At 41.6% G+C, this 20138-nt stretch overlaps 1 protein-coding gene across 1 annotated transcript in view; it reads right to left on the minus strand.

Annotated features, from left to right (window-relative positions):
* Positions 1 to 3671: 3671 nt before the first annotated feature.
* Positions 3672 to 20138, minus strand: part of rno (PHD finger protein rhinoceros) — a 22113-nt gene continuing 5646 nt past the window's right edge. The window contains exons 7-11 of the mRNA XM_017624695.1: positions 13504 to 16439; positions 10548 to 13312; positions 7423 to 10409; positions 6893 to 7277; positions 3672 to 6737 (exon numbers count right to left, since the gene is read on the minus strand). Of these exons, the coding sequence (XP_017480184.1) occupies positions 5272 to 6737; positions 6893 to 7277; positions 7423 to 10409; positions 10548 to 13312; positions 13504 to 16439 (10539 nt within the window). The 3' untranslated portion in view covers positions 3672 to 5271. The remainder of the gene's footprint in view (positions 6738 to 6892; positions 7278 to 7422; positions 10410 to 10547; positions 13313 to 13503; positions 16440 to 20138) is intronic.

Here is a 20138-nt window from a genome sequence, read left to right on the forward strand (position 1 = left end):
TAACACGGCATCCGTGATCGAATGAATCCCGGTTCGATATTTTTTTTTTGAGATTACGGTACTCAATAACGAGTTAGCATTGTACGTTGAAGTTGTATTACAAAAAAAAAAACTTTGTTTTTTTATTCGATTCGATGCGGGTAATCATTCGAGAACGAAAGCCGCAATTAGGGCCCAAAAGTTAATACTACACGAAAAATACAAACCTTGCGAGCTAACAGTGTCCAGTTGAGAGCGAGTCAACCAAATTCACTTAGTGGATGGCCAGCCATTTAGCGTTGTGATGAAAAAAAAATTGTAAATGTGATTGACCTGGTAGTATTTCTTAAAATATAAACACAAACACTCTACAACAGTCGGAATAAACATACATACACATCTGAACAGGTACATACATATGTATGTATGTATCTACTAGAGATGAGCACGGGACTAAATATTTATTCCCGATCCCTCCTATCCCGAACCCGCCCAACCCGATGTTTTTTCAGAATTGTACCGCGGGTCCCATTGGTCCCGAAATCTATCACTAGAAAAATTTACATGTCTTTCAAATGAATTTTAAATAATAAAAAAATAATGAAAGATGTGACATCTTCCGATCATTTTGTTTTGCTTTGCTGTTCATTTTCGTCTCAATAAAACCTAGGAAACATAGGCATATTTCATACAACGTTTTTAAGGAAAATTTTCTGAATTTGCGGAGGTTACAGTTTCATCGGGAGTGTCGAGAAAGGATTTTGGTACCGTCCGGCCCGCAAAATTTTTACAGATCTTTCCGATGGGGGGTATCGGCCGTTTTGAAATCAGTACCGTGGGACGCGCGGGTCCCGATATCACGCGCCCATCTCTGGTATCTATTACATATCGTCACCTGAAATGCAAAAAGACGTAACAACATAATCAGGCCGTAACAACATAATCAGGCCAATTCTTAATACTCGCGGCGTGTTTCTCCCGAGAAAGAAATCCCCCAATAACGAAATTGCTCCGTCAGTTAAAATTTTATCAGAGAAAAATCAGGGAGGGAGTAGCACCGGTAGCGATCGAATAAAATTCGATTTAATATTTCATTTCAAGTAACTGGCGATCATAAACTTTGCAAAACATGCAACCCCAAAAAATTTCAATCAAACTTAAGTAAGGCAAAAAATAATAATTCTTTGCTACGTTATCCACGTTTTTACAGGCGCCTTGACGCAAATTTAAACATTAGGGCTGTTCAGCATATTGTGGAAATGGTCTTGGATTTGCAGTTGGAATTGCATTTGCGAATTTTATTGTTGTGAATTTAATAATTTAACGAATATGCAAATGCAAAAGCATATGCACAAGAGATCCTAAAGAGCCCTATTATTTCGCTGGTGTTGTCAAGAACCCCTTGCGACCACGTGCGACAGTTTTGTAAGGGATGCCCTTTTTTTGTTCCGAATGAATTTTTCTGCATTTACGATAATTGAATTATCGCGCCCCCAGGCTGTCGTACTCTATACTCCATCATGCAGTAGAGTAAAAAAAAATCGCGCTAACACTCAACTACGGCGGTCACCATATAAAAAGAATATAGAGTTTTAATGAGGACAATCAAAACAAAAAGTAGCGATAAATACATTTTATATATGTATACACTAGGCGACAAATGAAAGTGTACACCTTGTTCTAATATAATATTCACAATTATATATTTTCATGAAAAATTTGTTGCATTATTTATTCATTCTATAATATAAACCTCTATAAATCAAAGATTCACACTTTATATAAAGTTCACAAAAATTCAAACCAAATTTCAAATTTTCAACTTTTATTCAGAAAATTTTCGAGTATGCAGTTTTGTAGCCCATTAAATTTTAGTATTTTTTTTGAGAATTTTTTCGGATACTGCTTTTGCGTTTTTTTTTTATAACAAGTGCAATTTACAAAAACTGGCGTTGATTTTTCGACAGTTTGTTGCTAAAGGTCTCTTGCATTTGATTTCATAAGAAATTCATGCTTATGTGGAAAAAAGGGAAAAAATCCGTCTCCAAAAAGAAATTGCCGGTTGAAACTTGCAATTCATTAGACTAAAATTGAATGGTCTACAAAACTGCCACTGCATACTGCAACTGAATAAAAAGTTGAAAATTTGGTTGATTTTTTTGGAATTTTTGTGAACTTTATACAAAGTGTGAAACTTTGATTTATATGGTTTATATTATAGCATGAACTATATTTTCATAAATAAATAATGCAAAATAAGGTTCATGAAATAATTGTGAATATTATATTAGAACCAGAACCAGAACCAAATGGAGACTTTCATGTGTCGCCTAGTGTATGTGTGTATGGTGTATCTGGACTAGAGATGGGCAAGCCCGCGGTACGGGCTGAAAAATTTGTATTCCGGACGGTGTGCAGTGAATTTCCAACAAAACACGAAAAAGAATCGAAAATCCCGGTAAATTTTTTAGACAAAAAAAGACTAGGTAAAAAACAAAAAACCATTTCGCGTCGTGAATTTGCCAGTTTTAAAGTTTCGCCAACGAGCAAATGATTTGAAAATGCTGCAAGTTGTAAGTTGCAGGTAAGAAAGTATTGAACTGATATGCAACTAGTAAGCTTTTTTTTCGCTATCGGACCAAATACATAACAAAAGGCGTACCAGACGTCTATTTACCAGATCATCTGTGTCTAATCGGTCTCATTGATTTTTCATACGTGCGTGTTCAAGCGCGTTTTCTAATATTTTTTCTTCACTCGTGCCGGAAAAATTAAGCTCGCTACCATCTCTAAAGTGGACCTCCTCAGAACCCTTGAATAATCTGTACAGTGTACATATGTAGAATGAATAGTAAATCTGTTACCAAAAATCATTTTTTTTTTTGGTTAAATATTTCATTTAAATTGCTCCACGATGCCCCTTCGCTTTAGCCCACAAATGTATTAAGTATGGCACGCAAGTATCTTCAATTGAAAGTGTTTATTAATTTTGGAATATGTTTATTCTTAATATTTTAATTGCTTGTTTTACTTAAACATTAATTAGTTTCAGTTAATCAATTAATTAAATTTAATATAGTAATTGTAATAATCATAATAATCATCATCGTCATCTCCATCACTATCATCATCATCATCATCATCAACGTCATTATCAAGTTGCTATTTTTTTTTTGTTTTTGTTTAAAACTAATTTATGCGATGCCATTTGCATACTTTAATTTGTATTAATATATATATGTATGTATATCATAACTTTTCTTTCAGTTTTTACTGCGGGTTTTTTTGGCATTTTATAATTTAATTCTCAACTGCATTAACATTAACTTTTTACTTATTTCTTTATGTAATTATGCTAAGTTTTCATGTAATGTATGTATGTAGTATATGTGTATGTACGTTTTTGTTTTTCGTTTTTTATTCTTTCTTTTTCTCTTGCCGGTTATAAGTTTTTTTATTTATATCTGTATAATAATTATTAATAATTTTCACTTATAACTCTTAAACAAATCAAATTTAGCAATTGAAAATAGAAATCAAAAAACACACTAATGTTGCCACTCTGAATTCATACCTTACATATCTACAAATTGGGAGGTGTGTACACATCATACAAACGTCATACTCACTGTTACGTCTAATTTCTTTTGCTTTCTTTAATAATTATACTTTTTTTTTTGGTTTTTATTTTATTTTTTATTTTTTACTAATTTCTAAAGTATGATTTCTTTGTTCTAGACTAATACGACGGCGACTTTTATTTAACAATATTTTTTTCTAAGTATACATATTTATAATATTTTACAAATATTTTTCTGTTGTATATATATATGTATGTATGTATGTTGGTATATATTACAACTGCGGATCTAAATGTCATTTAGTAAAAAAAAAAAACACTATGGGATCGTATTTGGACCCAAAATATACATACATATATGGTGTTTTAAAATTTTTTTTTGTTCTAAAAAATCGATGGTGAAATGTGGTTGTCCCAACGAAATTATTCTACAAGTAAAACATTAGTGTAAATTGCGCGGTATAAACATGTGTATATACATATGTATATTCTTTTAGTTTATCACAACGAAATAAAAACAACTAAAATCTAATAAAAACCTGCATTGGAATCTACATAGTTACGTACCGAAAAAAAATTTAACCGCCTCAGTCAAATAAAATTTTTTGTTTTCAGTCTAATCTAGAGTTTTTACGCGACTTACGAGCCTATTTCCCAAAGTTTACTATGCACAAATAAATTTAAGGATACAAATTTTTTTTACGAATATGTACATACACACGAGAAAGGCAATTTTTTTTTTTTTTTGTTAGAATTTTTCAAATGTGATAAAACATTTTTTATATCGTTTTATAAATGCATACATACATATATGTATATACAATGCATACTACTCAGTTGTTACTGAGTAAAAAGTATGTATGTATGTAAGTTGGTGCTGGACTTTCAACTAAATTATTTATAACAAAATATGGACATATACATAATATACAAGTTTTAATGTGCAATGTTTTTCTTTTGGAGGAATAACACGCCACGGAACATTTCAATACAAAGTAAATTTTCCCTCTTTACAAAATAAAGCATGCACAAGGCTCATTTTTGCAATTAATTGTTCAATAAATATAAAAATAATTTTCTAATAAAATAATTCAACCTAAAAATATACTTAGTATTAATATTAATAGTTTACATTTTTTGTCGCTTAAAGATGGACATTATTATAAGAATTCCTCTCGTTTACGACAAATATCAGTATCTTTCTTAAAGCATTTGTATTCTACGAAAACAAAGAAACTTTAGGGATTTTATTTACTATTTTTTGTTTTTTGTTTTTTTGTTTTTTCAATACCAAACGGCTAGGCGGTGTGGTGTCCCAATCAGGTATATGGTTAAAGACAAAAATTTAAAACAATAAAAATAAAATTCATAACTCAAATTTATCCCACAAAATAAAACAATGCGTTGATGTACATATGAAAATTTTAAAAAATTTACGCCTTGCGCGTCTGTCCTACTGGAGCGATAAAAATATTAAAACATGTACCGATAATTTTAAAACTGTACAATGCTCCAACGCTAAATCTGTACGATTCCATAGACTACTAATGATTTTTCTGCCCATCGTCTTCAAATAATCTCGCTCGATCCTTTGCACATGCGCCCCCACTCTGTTCATCTACATACTACATACTACCTAATTACATATGTACTTATCATTTTGGCGCCCACTGCAGCCGCGAACGGCTAAGCGGAGACCAATTTCGTGATTATCATCTGACTTCACAGTCTTTGTTTAATGGAAGTAAACCACTGTTGCTGTTATTGTTGTTATTATTAGTATTATTATTGTGACTATTACTGCTACTATTGTTGTTGTTGTTGCTGTTACTGTTGTTTGCCGTATTGTGCGCACTATTTAAGCTGCCACCACTTATGCTACTACCGCTGGCGCTGGCACCACTACTACTGCTGCTAGCACTATGGCTATGGCTGTGGCTGTGGCTGTTACTGTTGCCACTGCTGTGCTCATTACAATTAACCGTTAGTGGCGCTATTGGCGCAAAGGCACTACCCAAATTGCCAGCTTCGCCGCCGATGCCTGTACTCACCGACAAAGGCTCGACCAGTGAGCTTGCAGTATTAGAATCGTGTACATCGACTCCCTTGCAAGTGTCGATCACCAGACGTGGCGATGGTGTGCTGGCCTCTTTCGGCGTCGACGCAAGCGGATCGGTTTCATCGCGATTACTCGTGTCACCACCAACATTAGTGGCGGTGCCAAAACTATTTAGCATGGCGACAACGCTCGGTGTTGTTCGTGCGCAATTGAAATTGGCAGAGTCGTCACCGGTTAGCTCACTAACAGCTTTTGTCGTAGGCGTAGTGTGGGCTGACGAAAACGTTGCTGTAGCCAAGGGCGTGATGTTCGTATTTCCACTGGGCGTTGAAGCGGGTGTTGTTGTTGGTGTAGAAGTGGATGTCGGCGTACGCTTCTCCTTTTTCTTTTTGTTACCAATAACATAACCGTCACCATCAGATGCTCGCGCCAACTTCAAACGTATGGGTGCGGTGGTTATTGGTGGTGTTGCTGTTGTTTCCTCGGAGGCGGGTCGCTCTGTCACCTCCGGTACATCAGATTTTCTCTTGCCGAAGCGTATAATAAGCTTAGGCGCTTCGCCAGGTGACGCACTCGCCATATTTTCAACAACAGTTGCTGTTGCCGGAGACATTAGCTTCTCCTTATTGCGTCGTTTTTCCTTCTTGTCTTTCTTCGGTTTGGAAGACTTTGGTTTCTTTGTTGGTGGCACTACCGAAGTATCTAGCACGCTACCACCAGCACCGCGTCGTGTGCGTTCTTCATCATCCTCTCCGAAATCTTGCATAATTATTTTGCGATAGTTCATCGATTCGCGGCGGTAGTCCTCGAACGTGTGTGGCGTGTAATTTGAAGTCAATCGCTTTTTAGGCGGGCAGGCTACCATGCGGCGTGACATATCGTACTGATAGCTATTATCGAATGTGGAATTTCCACTTATCGTTGTTGCACTGACGCTGCCATCAGCCAGTCCTCGTATTTTGATCTTCAATTTCGGGGTAGGCTCATCCTCAGAGCCCTCGACAGTTTTGCTACGTCCACGTCGCTTGCCTGCACTCGATGCTGCACCCGTTTTTGCACCACGCTCATCCGTGCTGCCCGAAGAACAAGCGCTACGTCGACGCCCGTCATTACCCAAGCCTGTGCCAATATCGGTGAGATCACTAGAGGCGTCCNAACAGTTTTGCTACGTCCACGTCGCTTGCCTGCACTCGATGCTGCACCCGTTTTTGCACCACGCTCATCCGTGCTGCCGGACGAACAAGCGCTACGTCGACGCCCGTCATTACCCAAGCCTGTGCCAATATCGGTGAGATCACTAGAGGCGTCCATTGAGCGTAGTTCACGGCTGGAATTTTTCTTTGAACGTTTCGAGCTTCCTCCCAGGCCCAACTCGCTGCCGTATTCCTCTAGTGTGCCGCCCAGCGCATCGCCTTTTCGTAAACTCTCCACAGTATTTGTCAATCCCACCTCGGTAGGTGGTAGTCCTCCAGAGGAATCATCCATATGCGTGTCCTTTTGTACAACATAGAGGCTGAGCAACTCTTTTTTGCGCATGCGTCGGGAATTCATGCCGCCACTACTGCTATTGCCACCGCCACCAACTGATGCCCCGCCAACTACATTTGCGGAAATCTGACCATGCATTGACACAGCCGTTTGCACAATTCCGACAGCCGCCTGCGTTACGTTGGTAGTGTTTACACTCATCGATGTGCTTGATGCGATGTAGTTGTAGCTGTTGTCTCGGCAAGCNGCCGCCAACTACATTTGCGGAAATCTGGCCATGCATTGACACAGCCGTTTGCACAATTCCGACAGCCGCCTGCGTTACGTTGGTAGTGTTTACGCTCATCGATGTGCTTGATGCGATGTAGTTGTAGCTGTTGTCTCGGCAAGCAAGTGGTCCCTTGATCTTCAACTTGAGCTGATTGCGAGAGTCGGAAAGTGAAGCTTTAGTTGCAAGTGTTGTATCCGAGTCGATTGATACCTCCTCAGATGTAGTCTCCATGGAGGTCTGCAAGTCAGCCGGCATTACCAGGTCAGATATAACGGACGTTGAGCAGGCATTCGATAGACCACTAGCTGTTACTTCGCTCAGCGTTGCCGTGGCGCTCGAATTTCCTATTAAGCTTGTCGCTGACACATTTGCACTACTTGGCGGAGCCGACGTATTGCCACTCGGCGTTAATTGCTTTGTGGAAATCGTTGATCCAGTTGCACGTAGAGCGGACTGGAACTCCTTTTCATCCTCTTCATCGAATTCAGGTAGTGTTTGCTCAGCTGCGCCGGAATCGAAATCGCTGAGCAAATTGTTATTGTAGGTCTCTTGCGATGCCGATGCCTCGTACACATTGTACGTTCGCATATCCACCGGACCCGGCAACACCGGCTGCACAATGGAATGTAATAGAGATTGCTGAGTATTGGAGTGGTCGCAACTGGTGTTGGTGTTCGATTTAAGCGCCTCTGCTAAATGTGATGTATTGCGACCGCCGCTGGCGCTATTATTGCAGTTCACCAAGCCGCTCGCTGTAGCAGAGTTCGTTACGCCGGCGCCAGCACCGCGCACCTTGCAACTGCCATATGCAGATGGGCTGGTATATTTTTGTGTGTCGGATGACGCCTGTTGATGAGGATGCGACATGGTCGCTTGCTGATTGCAACGGGCATCAAAGGAGCGTCGACGATCGCGCAGCGATTGCAAATTTTCGACGCCCGGTGCGGTAAGATCCTCATCGTAGTTGAACTCGAACGGCGTGCCTACCAAATTGTTGACGTAGTGAGCATTGCCGTCATGCTGCATCTGCGGCGGCAAAGGTATGACAGCATTAGCAGCGCTGCTGCCACGTCCTCGACCTCGACCACGACCACGGCCACGTGAACCAGCGCCGGTACCGCGTGGCGCACGTTGACGCGGCTTGCCCGCCAACGTATGCGTCATGGGATCATATTTAGGTGGTGGTGGGGGAGGTTTCTGCGGAATGTTTGTGAATTCGGTAAGTGCTTGTTGCTGTTGTTGCGGCTGTTGTTGTTGCTGCTGTAATTGTAGCTGTTTACTCAGCAGCTCCATTTGACGCGGAGATTTGCCAGGTGATTTGTGCTGCACCTGAGGCGACTTGTGTGAGTTGCGAGGAGTTTGTTGTTGCTGCTGATTGTAACGCGTCGATGAACGCTTCGAAGGCGATTCTTTTGTGGGTGATGTATTTTGGGACGTTTGTCCCTGGAGCTGTGGCTGCTGCTGACTCGAGGCCGGCACGGGCATTATCATTTGGCTGTACAAGCCAGCCGCCGCTGCACCATTATCGGATGGCACACTCATGCCGTATTGCGCAGCTTGCGTTTGCTGCTGCTGCTGTTGCTGCGGCACAGCCGACTGTTGCGCGTGCATGGCATGCTGATGTTGATGCGGCGATTGATGGTCTAGCAATGATGTACCGCCTGGTGTGCCAACAATGGACGCCGTCAAAGCCAGATTGTGTGTGGAAGATGTAAAAGCAGCACCTCCATATTGTGTTTGCGGCGTTGTGCCGGCGATAGCGGTGTTGGCACCCACCGAATTAGGATCGCTGGTGCGCACGCCATACAGTCCCACATCACTTGACGGCTGCTGTTGTTGTTGTACAGAAGCTGTAGACATGGGTACATTAGCGCTCAAACTAGTTGATGTGGGATACATCGTGCCCACGCCAGAATTGGGGACAAAAGGCATTTGGTTCATGACCGGCATGGTGGCTGGAGTATTGTGGAAAAGGCTTACAGAGCCGCCGTTATATTGGTTATTACCTTGATTTGGCGTTGTTTGTTGTTGCTGCTGCTGCTGCTGTTGTTGTTGTGGAGTGGTATGTGTGGGCGTTGTCTGCTGTTGATTATAGCCCTGATTATAGCTTATAAGTGAATCAATGCCGTTAACCAGCGGCGATTGCTGCTGCGTCTGCTGCGGCTGTTGACTATGTGTAAACGGCATGTCGTATGAGTCGACCCTATTAAAGTAACCTTTGTTGCAATTTTGTGCGGCTGTTTGTTGTTGCATTCCCGTTGCTTGTGCACCAATTGCATTGTTGACCAAATCCTTTGACTGGAGAAGAGACGTTTGCGGTTGTTGTTGCTGCTGTTGTTGCATGGAATGTCCCACTTGTTGTAGGTGCTGCTGTTGCTGCTGTTGTTGCATTTCCATTGCACTTGCCTGATCATTCGATTCCGACACTGAGCTTGGCGACGAGGAGCGTCTTGCTGCAATCATTTCATTCTCATTCCAAAGGCGGGTGGCGGGTAGCCCGTATGGCGACTGCATTCGGGTGTTCTCATCATAGTCGCAATCGACCGCTAATTTGTTATTGTTGCCCCCAACGCGCCTAGATGCCCTAGTAAAGTCAATATTATCTTTGGCCGCTAAGTCTACAAAATCAGGCGTTCCAGGCACCGCATTAACACTTCCTCCTCCAGTGTTCGGCAACTTATTGAAACTGCTAACACCACTGCCTTTGCTATTTGACTTTTTGGATAGTTCCTTTTCTAGGAACGATGTAATTTCAGCAACATCCGGAGGCTGTGGCTGTGGCTGTGTTTGACTTGTTTGTGCCTGTACGTAGTTCCCTCCTTGTTGTTGCTGCTGCTGTTGCAGTGGCGATATCGGCACGTTGCAGATGTCAGCCGCTACATTTTTCTCCATGAAGCCTAGCACTGGCTCAGTGTATGTCAACGCACCGATGTTGTTATTGCTGTTGCTACTATTTACCATATTGCTGTTTGAGGAAGCATTTATTGCACCCATAGTAGTATTAGAGTTGGGCGTGGTATTAGGCGTTGTAACTGCCGTATGCGACGTTCGGCTGAATGCATTAGATNGGTTGTTATTGCTGTTGCTACTATTTACCATATTGCTGTTTGAGGAAGCATTTATTGCACCCATAGTAGTATTAGAGTTGGGCGTGCTATTAGGCGTTGTAACTGCCGTATGCGACGTTCGGCTGAATGCATTAGATGTTGGCGTTACCGTCACAGCCGGAACACCTAGAGTGCCGCCATCTTTTATTTCGCCAATAGTTTGCTGTTCATGAGGTAGCAACGTTCCGCCGCTACCTTTACTACCTTGACTAACAAAGAGGCAATTGCTGGCTTCAGCTGCGGCCGCCGCCGCTGCTGCTGCTGCGGCATTTTCTTTCTGCACGTGAATAATATCTTCTGGATCAGCTGCATTATGGAATGGAAATACTGATGGTATGGCTGGCGTTGGAGGAGGCTTTAGCAAATCAGGTTCTTTTGGCTCATCGGCGCGTATGCGTTTCTTGCGCAGTTTTTCAACCAAAGTACGCGTTGCCAGGAAACTATCTTCCTCGGTTAGTTCTTTGGTTGTCGCACTCAAAAGACTCAGACCATCCGCCGGCTCATCCAGTACCGAATCAGCATTCACAGTCGCCGAGAATGAAGATGCAGCACTGAGCAAAGCATTAGCGAAGGCATTCTGTTGTTGCTGCCGTTGCTTTTGGTTTACATTATCCTCCATGTCGAGTATTGTGTCCACAATGGGTTGATGTCGGCTATTACTGCTATTCAAATCAGTTATGTTCATAGCGCCCTGCGAATTTTCGTCCATATTGTTTTGAGATTCGTGCAATGAAATATTAAGCGGAGTTGGGGGTACGCTAATGCAACCACTTTCGTGATTTGCTTTTTGTAGCGGCGTTCCACCAGATATGTCTACCACAAGCGCCGGCGAAGACGATGGTGAGGCAGGCGTTTGTGGTACCGATGAAGTGTGTGCAATTTGTGTAGCTAAGTCAATTTGGTGTTGCTGCTCCTGTGACTGTGGTTGCGTTTGCTGAGTTGTGGGTTGTAGTGAAGCTTGTTGTTGCTGCTGCTGTTGCTTGAGTCGGTCGCTACCTGTTGAGTTTGAATTTGAATCCAATTCGATAATCTCCGGCGGTTCAGGTGCTATAACTGCCACAGCAGGTGATGAAGAAGACGCTGAGTATTTGCTAGCGTTCGCTGCAATTTTGCGTTCCTCTTCAAGTTCTCGCAGCAACTCCATCTCGTTGAGTAGGTGCTGCGTGTGATGTGTGTGTTCCTCTTCGGGTGACAGTGGTGGACTTCCAGGTCGCGTTCGGCGATGCCTTCGATGTAGTCGTCGCCTTCTGCGTCCACCTTGGGCGGGGCTTTGTTCATCTGACTCATTAGAAAGTTCATCGTCCGACACCGAAGATACTGGTGATGGAGGCGAAGCTGGCATGGGCGCTGCCGGTGGTCGTTCATCTATATCCTCCAAGTCACAAATCTTACTTGACGGCAAAGTGGTATGGGTAGGAGCCGTTGTTAGCTCTTCATCAATATCCATTGGTACTTCACCGCTTTCGTTTTTCGTGTCAATAATAATTTTTGGATGCTCAGGTGGTCTGACGGCCACAACTTCGACGGCTGACAAAATGGGAGTAGGCGATCTTTCTTTGACACCCACTTTCTCACCAATAATGTTAGTTGGTAATAGTGACACCGGTAGAGTAGTTGCAGCAGGATCGACCACATTGATCAGCGAACTTCTGCTCGCCTCTTGTTCCAATTTATTCAAGAGTTTGTCCAAGGAGCCTTGATTTTTGTTTTGATTTTTAGTATTTCCCTGCTGGATCGTGGAGTTTGAGCTATTAGAGTTACTGTTGGAAACCTTACGCTGTGTTATTTCTTCGGTTAAGGTTAATACAGTTTTATTCTTTTCACTATCGCTCTCAGACATGCGATCCGAAGTTGAAGACACAGACTGCGCAAGGGGTGCGGGCTTCGGAGATTTCGTTTGGATCTTTTGCTCCAATTTCTTATCTGTGTCTGCAGTTGATTGTGCTAAATGCGGCGGTGAGGATGGCCCTGACTTCGAGCGACGCATTGCCCGGGTACGCATCGAATTAGGCTGTGTTTGTGTTTGTGTTGGAGCTGGTACTTCCTCATCATCGTCTACAACAATAGCTGCATCAGCTAAAGTTTGCTTGACTGTCGCTGACTTCTTTACCTTGTCATCCAAGGACAATTTACGCTTGGTCAATTTCTGTTGTTTGTTATCTGATATGGGCTCATCAGGCGTGACTAAGTTACCACTGCTGCTACTAGTGTTACTGATATTACGTCGCAATGGCTTTTGAGGAGTGCTCTTAGGCGACTTGGTTGCGGAGGTTGCACCTTGAGCGGTGTTAATTAGGGAGGAGTTCTGTCGCGTAACAACCGGTGGCTTATCAATCGACTTACGCGGGGAGCGTTTATTGGCCGCTGTAGCACGTGTAAGACGCTCTTCCTCCTCAGCAACCTCGCTCTCGGCATCACTGGAATCACTACTACTGCCGCTGTCACTACTACCGCCTGAAGATGATGAGCTGGTGCTGCCGTCTGAGCCAGAACTAGATGAATCAGACAACTCTGCTGCCACTATTGTTTTCTTTGTCGGCGTTTGCTGTTGCTGTATTGTTTCGACAGATGTGTCTTTAGAGCGACGTCTGCTGCTTGTGGGTGTCTTGGACACAGGTGTTATAGTTTCTTTTGCAGTGCTAGTAGTACTCTCCCGCATTGACATACGTCGCATGGGTGGCAAGCGCGTACTACGACCGTCGGGTGTCCTTAACTTGGTTTCCTTTTCACTGCGTTCCGAACGTTCCTTATCATCGGTCATTGCCTCACTTGCAGCAGGAGCTTTGCCACTGCTCTTAAGTTGTTCAGCTGCTTTTTTAGCGGCCTGCCTCTNTTAGTACTCTCCCGCATTGACATACGTCGCATGGGTGGCAAGCGCGTACTACGACCATCTGGTGTCCTTAACTTGCTTTCCTTTTCACTGCGTTCCGAACGTTCCTTATCATCGGTCATTGCCTCACTTGCAGCAGGAGGTTTGCCACTGCTCTTAAGTTGTTCAGCTGCTTTTTTAGCGGCCTGCCTCTGAGGCACGTATGCCACTAGAATGTTATTCGCTCTTATGTCATTTTGTTTGGGCGGTGTTGACAAACTGGACTTGACGGTATCAACCGTCGTATGATCCGTAGAAAGGCGCGTGCTTCTGTCCGAGCTTGTGGTTAGGGACTTTGCACTAAGCTGTTCCACAGTACGGCAGACATTCTTGTCATCCTTTCGTGCGCGGTTTGGCGAGCTGAAATCGTTTTTGGAAATTTGCTCGCCGTCTTTTTGCCCTGATATGGATCTAGAAATGGTTTCAGGGTCACGCGCCTTAGGAGGACGGCCACGTTTTCCAGTTCCAGTTCCGCGCTCCCTCTCTTTATCTTTCTCCTTTTCTTTATTTCTTTCCTTCTCTTTCTCCTTTTCTTTTTCTTTATCTTTCTCCTTTTCTTTTACTTCGGATTCAGGAGGCTTTAGCCCAGCACTAGTAAGTGATTTTTCTTTTGTACGCAGTTTTTCCGACTTATCTTCAGTCTTCATGCCAGTCTCCTTTCCCCTTGACCTCTCCAATTCTTTATCTGAGCGCTGATCTTTGGGCTTTTCTGTTATTTCCGAAGATAATGTATTGGCCATACCGGGCACTGCTCCGGCGGCAGTAGTGTAAATGCCAGTCGAACGCATATTTTCGGATGCCTTCTTGGCTGCCTGCCGCTGAGGCACGACCAACAAATCTGCCGTTAGCTTATTCTGTCGCTCAATAGCCGCCGCACTTGCCTTCTTTCCTCTACTCGGTACCTCGGCTGCTGCCTTACTGTGTCCGCTTGACACCACTTTTTGTTCCGATTTCCGCTCTAGTGTGCGATGTGCGCTTGCAGACTTAGACGGTGGCTCCTTCTTACCGCGGCTGCTCAAGCCTGTTGAAGACTGTTGTTGTTGTTGCAGAGTAAATTCTTTAAGTGCCGCCTTCGTGCGTATTGTTTGTTGATTTTGTGAGTCGCTTACATTACTTTCTACAGCTCGTTCATCTTTATCGGCTTCGCCGCCGGAAAGACTTTCAGAATCTGAGTATATTTGCTGCACCGCCTTTGTTGTACGTCCTGTCAAAGTCGATGATTGGGCTGCTGTTGACACAGTTGCTGCACCACTTGCTAGATTGGAGTTTCTATCAGCACCCTTTAGTGGCAACAGCTCCTCACTTTCATCGCTCGATGTACTCTCAGAGCCCTTCTCCTGTTGCAATTGTTTGGCCATCTGTGAAAGGAAGTCTCGTCCACGATTTCCTGTTGTTGTTGTTGCTCCTGTTGTTGCTGCTGTTTGTGCCCCTGGTGCTGGCATTGCTGCTTCTGCTGCTGTAGTTGTTGTGCTGAGGGTAGTAGATTTCTTCGGACTAATATTGTTTTGTTTTGTTGACTTAGATTGCTGTTGCTGTTGCTGGTGTTTGGCAGGTACTGATCGGATATCCTGTTCGTCATCACTGGAGCTGGACAACACAGTTGTTGCGGTAGCATCTCCTCGTCCCGCTCCGGTGACAGCGGTGCTGTTGCTGCCACTTTTTCTTCTCTGTTTCTGTCGCAGTTCCACAGATCGCGCATAAGTTTGCTTCTTTTGATTCTGATGCGCAACTGTCGCAGTCCCAGTTGATGCGGTGACTGATTTGGCTGGTGAGACTTTACGTGAAGCGGCTGCTGCCTTTGCTCTGACGGATTGTGCGCCGCTTCCTGCACTGGATGTTGATGCAGATGAGCTTGAGCCAGAGTCTGATTCATCATCGGAGCCAGTACTGCCCGAATCGGTTGACGTTCCTTCTTCCTCCGATGACGAGTCATCATCACCGGAGGACGAACTCCCTGACGAATTGTTATTAGACGACTGGCAACTGGCATCGGAGTATTTTGCTGATGCTTTAGTTGTGCTTTTTCTCTCACTAACATTGCTACTTTTGGTACTGCGAGAACGCGATTCCACTGCCGACGATTTGATATTCGTCGCCGAATTACCGGATGTACTTGCTTTGGAAACAGAAGCACGATTTTTCTCCGGCACAGCTGTAGTCAATCCGGATACACTTGCAGCTGCCGAACTGCCAGCGGCGCCGATTGAACTGCGACGACTAGAATTTACCTGCTTTTCATTGCTCGCTACTGTTACCGAAGTCGGCGCTACCGAACTAGTCGTTTGCGTAATTGCTATTGCACCATTGTTTACTTTCTTATTTGGCGAGAGCTTATTACTATTACTACTACTACTTGCCGCACCCGAACCCGCACTCGATGCAGGTGCAGTGGTTGAGTTTGCACTCGCGGTTGCATTGCTTGTCGCTGCAGCTGAGGCAGAAGATTGTGTAGTTTTTCGTTTTGTCGGTGATGTGGATGTGCGCGCACCAGCACCCCTCCCTGCTCCCCTACTCCCCTTCACGCTACCTAAAAGCTTCTCTAAAATAAAGTTAATATTTTGATATTGTGCTGGAATACTTTCATTGCTATTCGATGAATAAAACCTATCGTACAGCGTTGGGCCATCATTAGCATAAATAACAGCATTTTTGAAGCTATCATCAACGTTAACATCTAGCGCCGTACGGGGCACATTGGAAACACCACTACCACTACCACTACCCTCCCGCAAATTTTCATCGCTAAGCACTGAAATTTGCTTATAAAATACCTGTTCGCGCAGCTTAAAAAGTGATCTGGAAAGCTTTTCGCGTCTACTAACCATATAGCAAAGATTTCTTACACGCTCCAAGTCTTGGCGTAAGTGCACCACCAATTTGTGGTTCTCCAGATCTTGTTGTTCTTGCTTTCGTGCTATCATCTCGACGTCCTCCGACTTGGGTGGAATCAAAGCGCGGTTATGACGAGATTTGCGTTTCAACTTCCAGTAATTGTAAATGGATTCGATGGCATCATCATCGACATCGAACAAATGGCAACTGATGTCCTTAATGTTCACATGTTTATCGAATTCCGCCTCAACTTCCTGTTAGCAGAAAATAATAGAGAACAAAAAAATAGTTAAATATACATATCATTCCTGTACGCTATTTAAATGCTAAAAATATTAAACTTAACTTTCTAGTAAGAACTCGCAAAAAGTATTGGCTCGCGACCATAGTCGTAAATTTAGTGAAGATCTAAAATTTTTGTCAGTTTTTTGTTTTGAACTCATTTTACCTAGGACCGACGGTGCGTAATTTGGATGATTTAGGGTAAGGAAAATCTTAACGCCCAGAATTTTGACTCCAGAAAAATTTTGTTTTGCGTTATGTATTTCTAATAGACTGTATAATTTGGGTTTAAAGAATGTACGGTCTAGTTTATTTTTAACCAACTTCAAAAAATGAGGAGGTTATCAGTTCTTGGGAGGATATATATATATATATATTTTTTTTTGTATGTTACCGCATAACTTTGGACCACATTAACCGATTTCGATAATTGGAAAGGTGGTACCTCAAAGGTGGTTCCATACTAATTTTTTTTTAGATCCGAAAATTGGATCGTGAAGAAATTAACGATAATCTTAATATTTTATATGAGAACTGAAGTCGGTTTGGTTTTCTGCTTAAAAATTTCTTGTTTCAATGTATATTGGTTGGATATGCAGGAATATTTTTCCAAAAAAATTACACGTTAGGTGGCGCCGGGGACGAATATTTTGAAATTCCGTTTTTATGGACGGACTTCGTTAAAATTTTTGACATATATGTATTAGATACATAAAAAGAGATATACATATTTACGGTAGATAGCGCTTAAGTCGAAATATATTTGATTTTTTATATCTTTTATACCTTTTTTCGGTCGTTTCCAACTTTTTCATTAAATATAGTGTTTTAAAAAAAAAATAATAGATATTATTATTTTGTCCACCTTAACCCACATCTATACACTCGCATATGAATGGTCAGTTTTCTCGCATTCAAAATCTTATCGCTGAGAAATGTTTGTACGTCGACATTTCATCGCATACCATTTCAGTGTGACCATGTTGTTTGTGTTGAATAAATGTTTCGAAAATTTAATTTTTTTGGTTGGTTGTCCTTTAATAGCATTCCTCCGAATTACACCACTTCTTTCTTAAGACGGACTTCACATTTCTTTACGCCTGTTGCAGAAAGTTTGGCACTGTTGTTTTTCTTGCCGGCACGGCATCAGCAATCTGCGGTTTTTTTTATCCTTACACCCGCATCNAAAATACACAAAATACACACCATAATTTGACTTTAAATCTACTTTTTTTAATTGTGCAATTTTGTGCAAATTCTTACTGTTGCCCTAGATATACAGATGATAGATTAAAGACTCTGATTGATACACGCTGATACACAATGTATGTTTATGCTTATATAAAAACATAAATCCCACATATGATTTAAATCTAAAAGAGCGCAGTTGACATGTAAGGATGAAGTTTAAAAATTTTAAATCATGTGTTTTAATTAATTACAATGCGTAAAATACCCAAGACTGCAATCTCGTTTGGAAATGAGACGGATACGAACCACTGATTGATAAAGGTCAGAAAAATGGTGATTATCGTTCGTCAAAACGTGCATGTTTGTACAAGCTCAGCATTCTTCCAGGTGATCTTCAAACAATCGGGGACCGATTTTCTCTTATATCAGACATCCATATGATATGGACATAGGTATATCGTATCTGAACTTTTTTTTACCAACTTCCATTATCGATTTTCCTACCCCTAAATCGCAAAAAATTACGCACTATGCGACGCCAATATTATACATAGGTACATTTTAGTAATTAAAAAGTTTAAAAGTTTACGGGTCCAAAACCTCTGCGCTGGTAAAGCTATATTTTTTAATTTACCAGTACTACAAAAATGTAGTTTCAATATATTTTATCATTAATTCTTAACCGTTGAATGCTCGCGCCGCCAATGACATTTGTAAAGGTCAAGCGTTGTTTTCTAAAACTGTAAAACTCGAATGAATGTTACTTCTTCGCTTAGTTTATGTTTAAATTTCAAATGTTTGTATTTAAAATAATTTCAAATTCAGTAGTGGTTAGCAGTGCGCACGACCTTTCCGCGGGACCTGGGTTCGAGCCCAGTTTACGACAACATAAAAAAAAACATAGACAGGTTTTTCTAACAGCGGTCGCCGATCGGCAGGCAATGAATGGCAAACCTCCGAGTATTATCTGCCATGAAAAATACATAGCTTCTCATGAAAATTCAATCGCGTTCGGAGTCGGCGTAAAGCTGTAGGTCCCTCCCCTTGGCAGAAGCTCGGCCAAACACTAACATATTGTGTAAGCGCCAATCTATTGTAATTAATTGCAAAACAAAAGCTTTTTTAATATGGACGGAAGGGCGCGACTACTCTGGTCGTTTTTTGGGGTCTTTTAGTTCTAGAAAATAGTGAAAACTCTCTGAAAATACCAAAGCCTTTAGAAAATTAGAAGTGTACAAGTCATTTCAGTATCAAAAAATTTTGTCTCTAAAAAATTTAGTCTTCAAAAAAATACAAAGTCCCTAAAAACATTTAAAGTCTCAAAAAAAATCGGCATCCGAAAAGTTTCAGTAAAATCAGTGTCCAAAAATTTTAGGGTCCAAAAAATTCAGTCTCATCCCAAATATTGTGAAATACGCGAAAAAGTCCAAAGCGTCTTATATAATGAAACTCCTAAAAATTCCGAGAAACAACGCGAAATTCTGAAACACCACAAAAGGACCGACAAATTCTAAAGAAATACCGAAGAATTAAAAAAACAAAAACAATAAAACGCGAAGAGTCCCGAAAAAAAATCCAATAAAACAAACTCGGAAAATTTAGAAGTCAGAAATCCCAAAGGTCTCGAAAAATAAAACACTATGAATACTGGAAAGTCTCGAAATAATGCTGGAAGGATTTGAAAAGTCCCGAAAAGTTCAGTAAAACGGATTCCAAAAAAATCTCAGTAAATCGCAGTGAAATTCCCACAAGTCCTGAAAAAATCCAAGAATTACCGAAGCGTTCCGTAAAAAAAACTACAAATAATCTCAAAAAATAATCACGGAGGATTCCGATGTTACGAAACAATACCCAAAAAAATCTCAAAGGTCTTGAAAAGTAAGCCAATTAGAATCCTGAAAAACAAAAGGTCTAAAAAATTGCAAATTATCGAAAAATCACGAAATCATGAATCGCGAACTGTCCCCAAATAAACCCTAATAAAATCTCGAATAAAAAACCAAATGATCACAAGCAAGCCTTGAATAAAAAAACAAAACGAACGTTAACGGTTGTCTAAACAAATAAACAAATTGTCTAAACGCCATAGAAAAATCATGTGCTATAATGAAAGATGATTCTAATGGTGTCTATGTATGGATGTCGTAAACTTGATACAAAATATAACCGAACAACTCGATAACCAGGTAGCCGTAATCCAACAAATATTGGCCGTCAGTTCTTGTTCTTTGTTGTGTCAAAAATTCATCACGATATATGTCAAATGTATTTCAAATGATTTTTAAGCGTTTCCACTTTATTTAGCTTTTAAAACAAGAAAAGAACTAAAGTAAGGTCTGAGGACACCTTATCATCAAAATTAAGTTTTAACCTCATAGCTGTTCCACGTTTTAGTTATTATTTATTTTTGTCCGAAGACTTTAAATAAAAGCTTTAAATAAAGCCTTTTCGCAATTTTGATTTTTTGGTTTATTAGTTTC

Source organism: Rhagoletis zephyria, unplaced genomic scaffold (assembly GCF_001687245.7).
Source record: "Rhagoletis zephyria isolate East Lansing unplaced genomic scaffold, Rhagoletis_zephyria_1.1 Rzeph_scaffold_03741, whole genome shotgun sequence".
Classification (NCBI taxonomy): Eukaryota; Metazoa; Arthropoda; class Insecta; order Diptera; family Tephritidae; genus Rhagoletis; species Rhagoletis zephyria.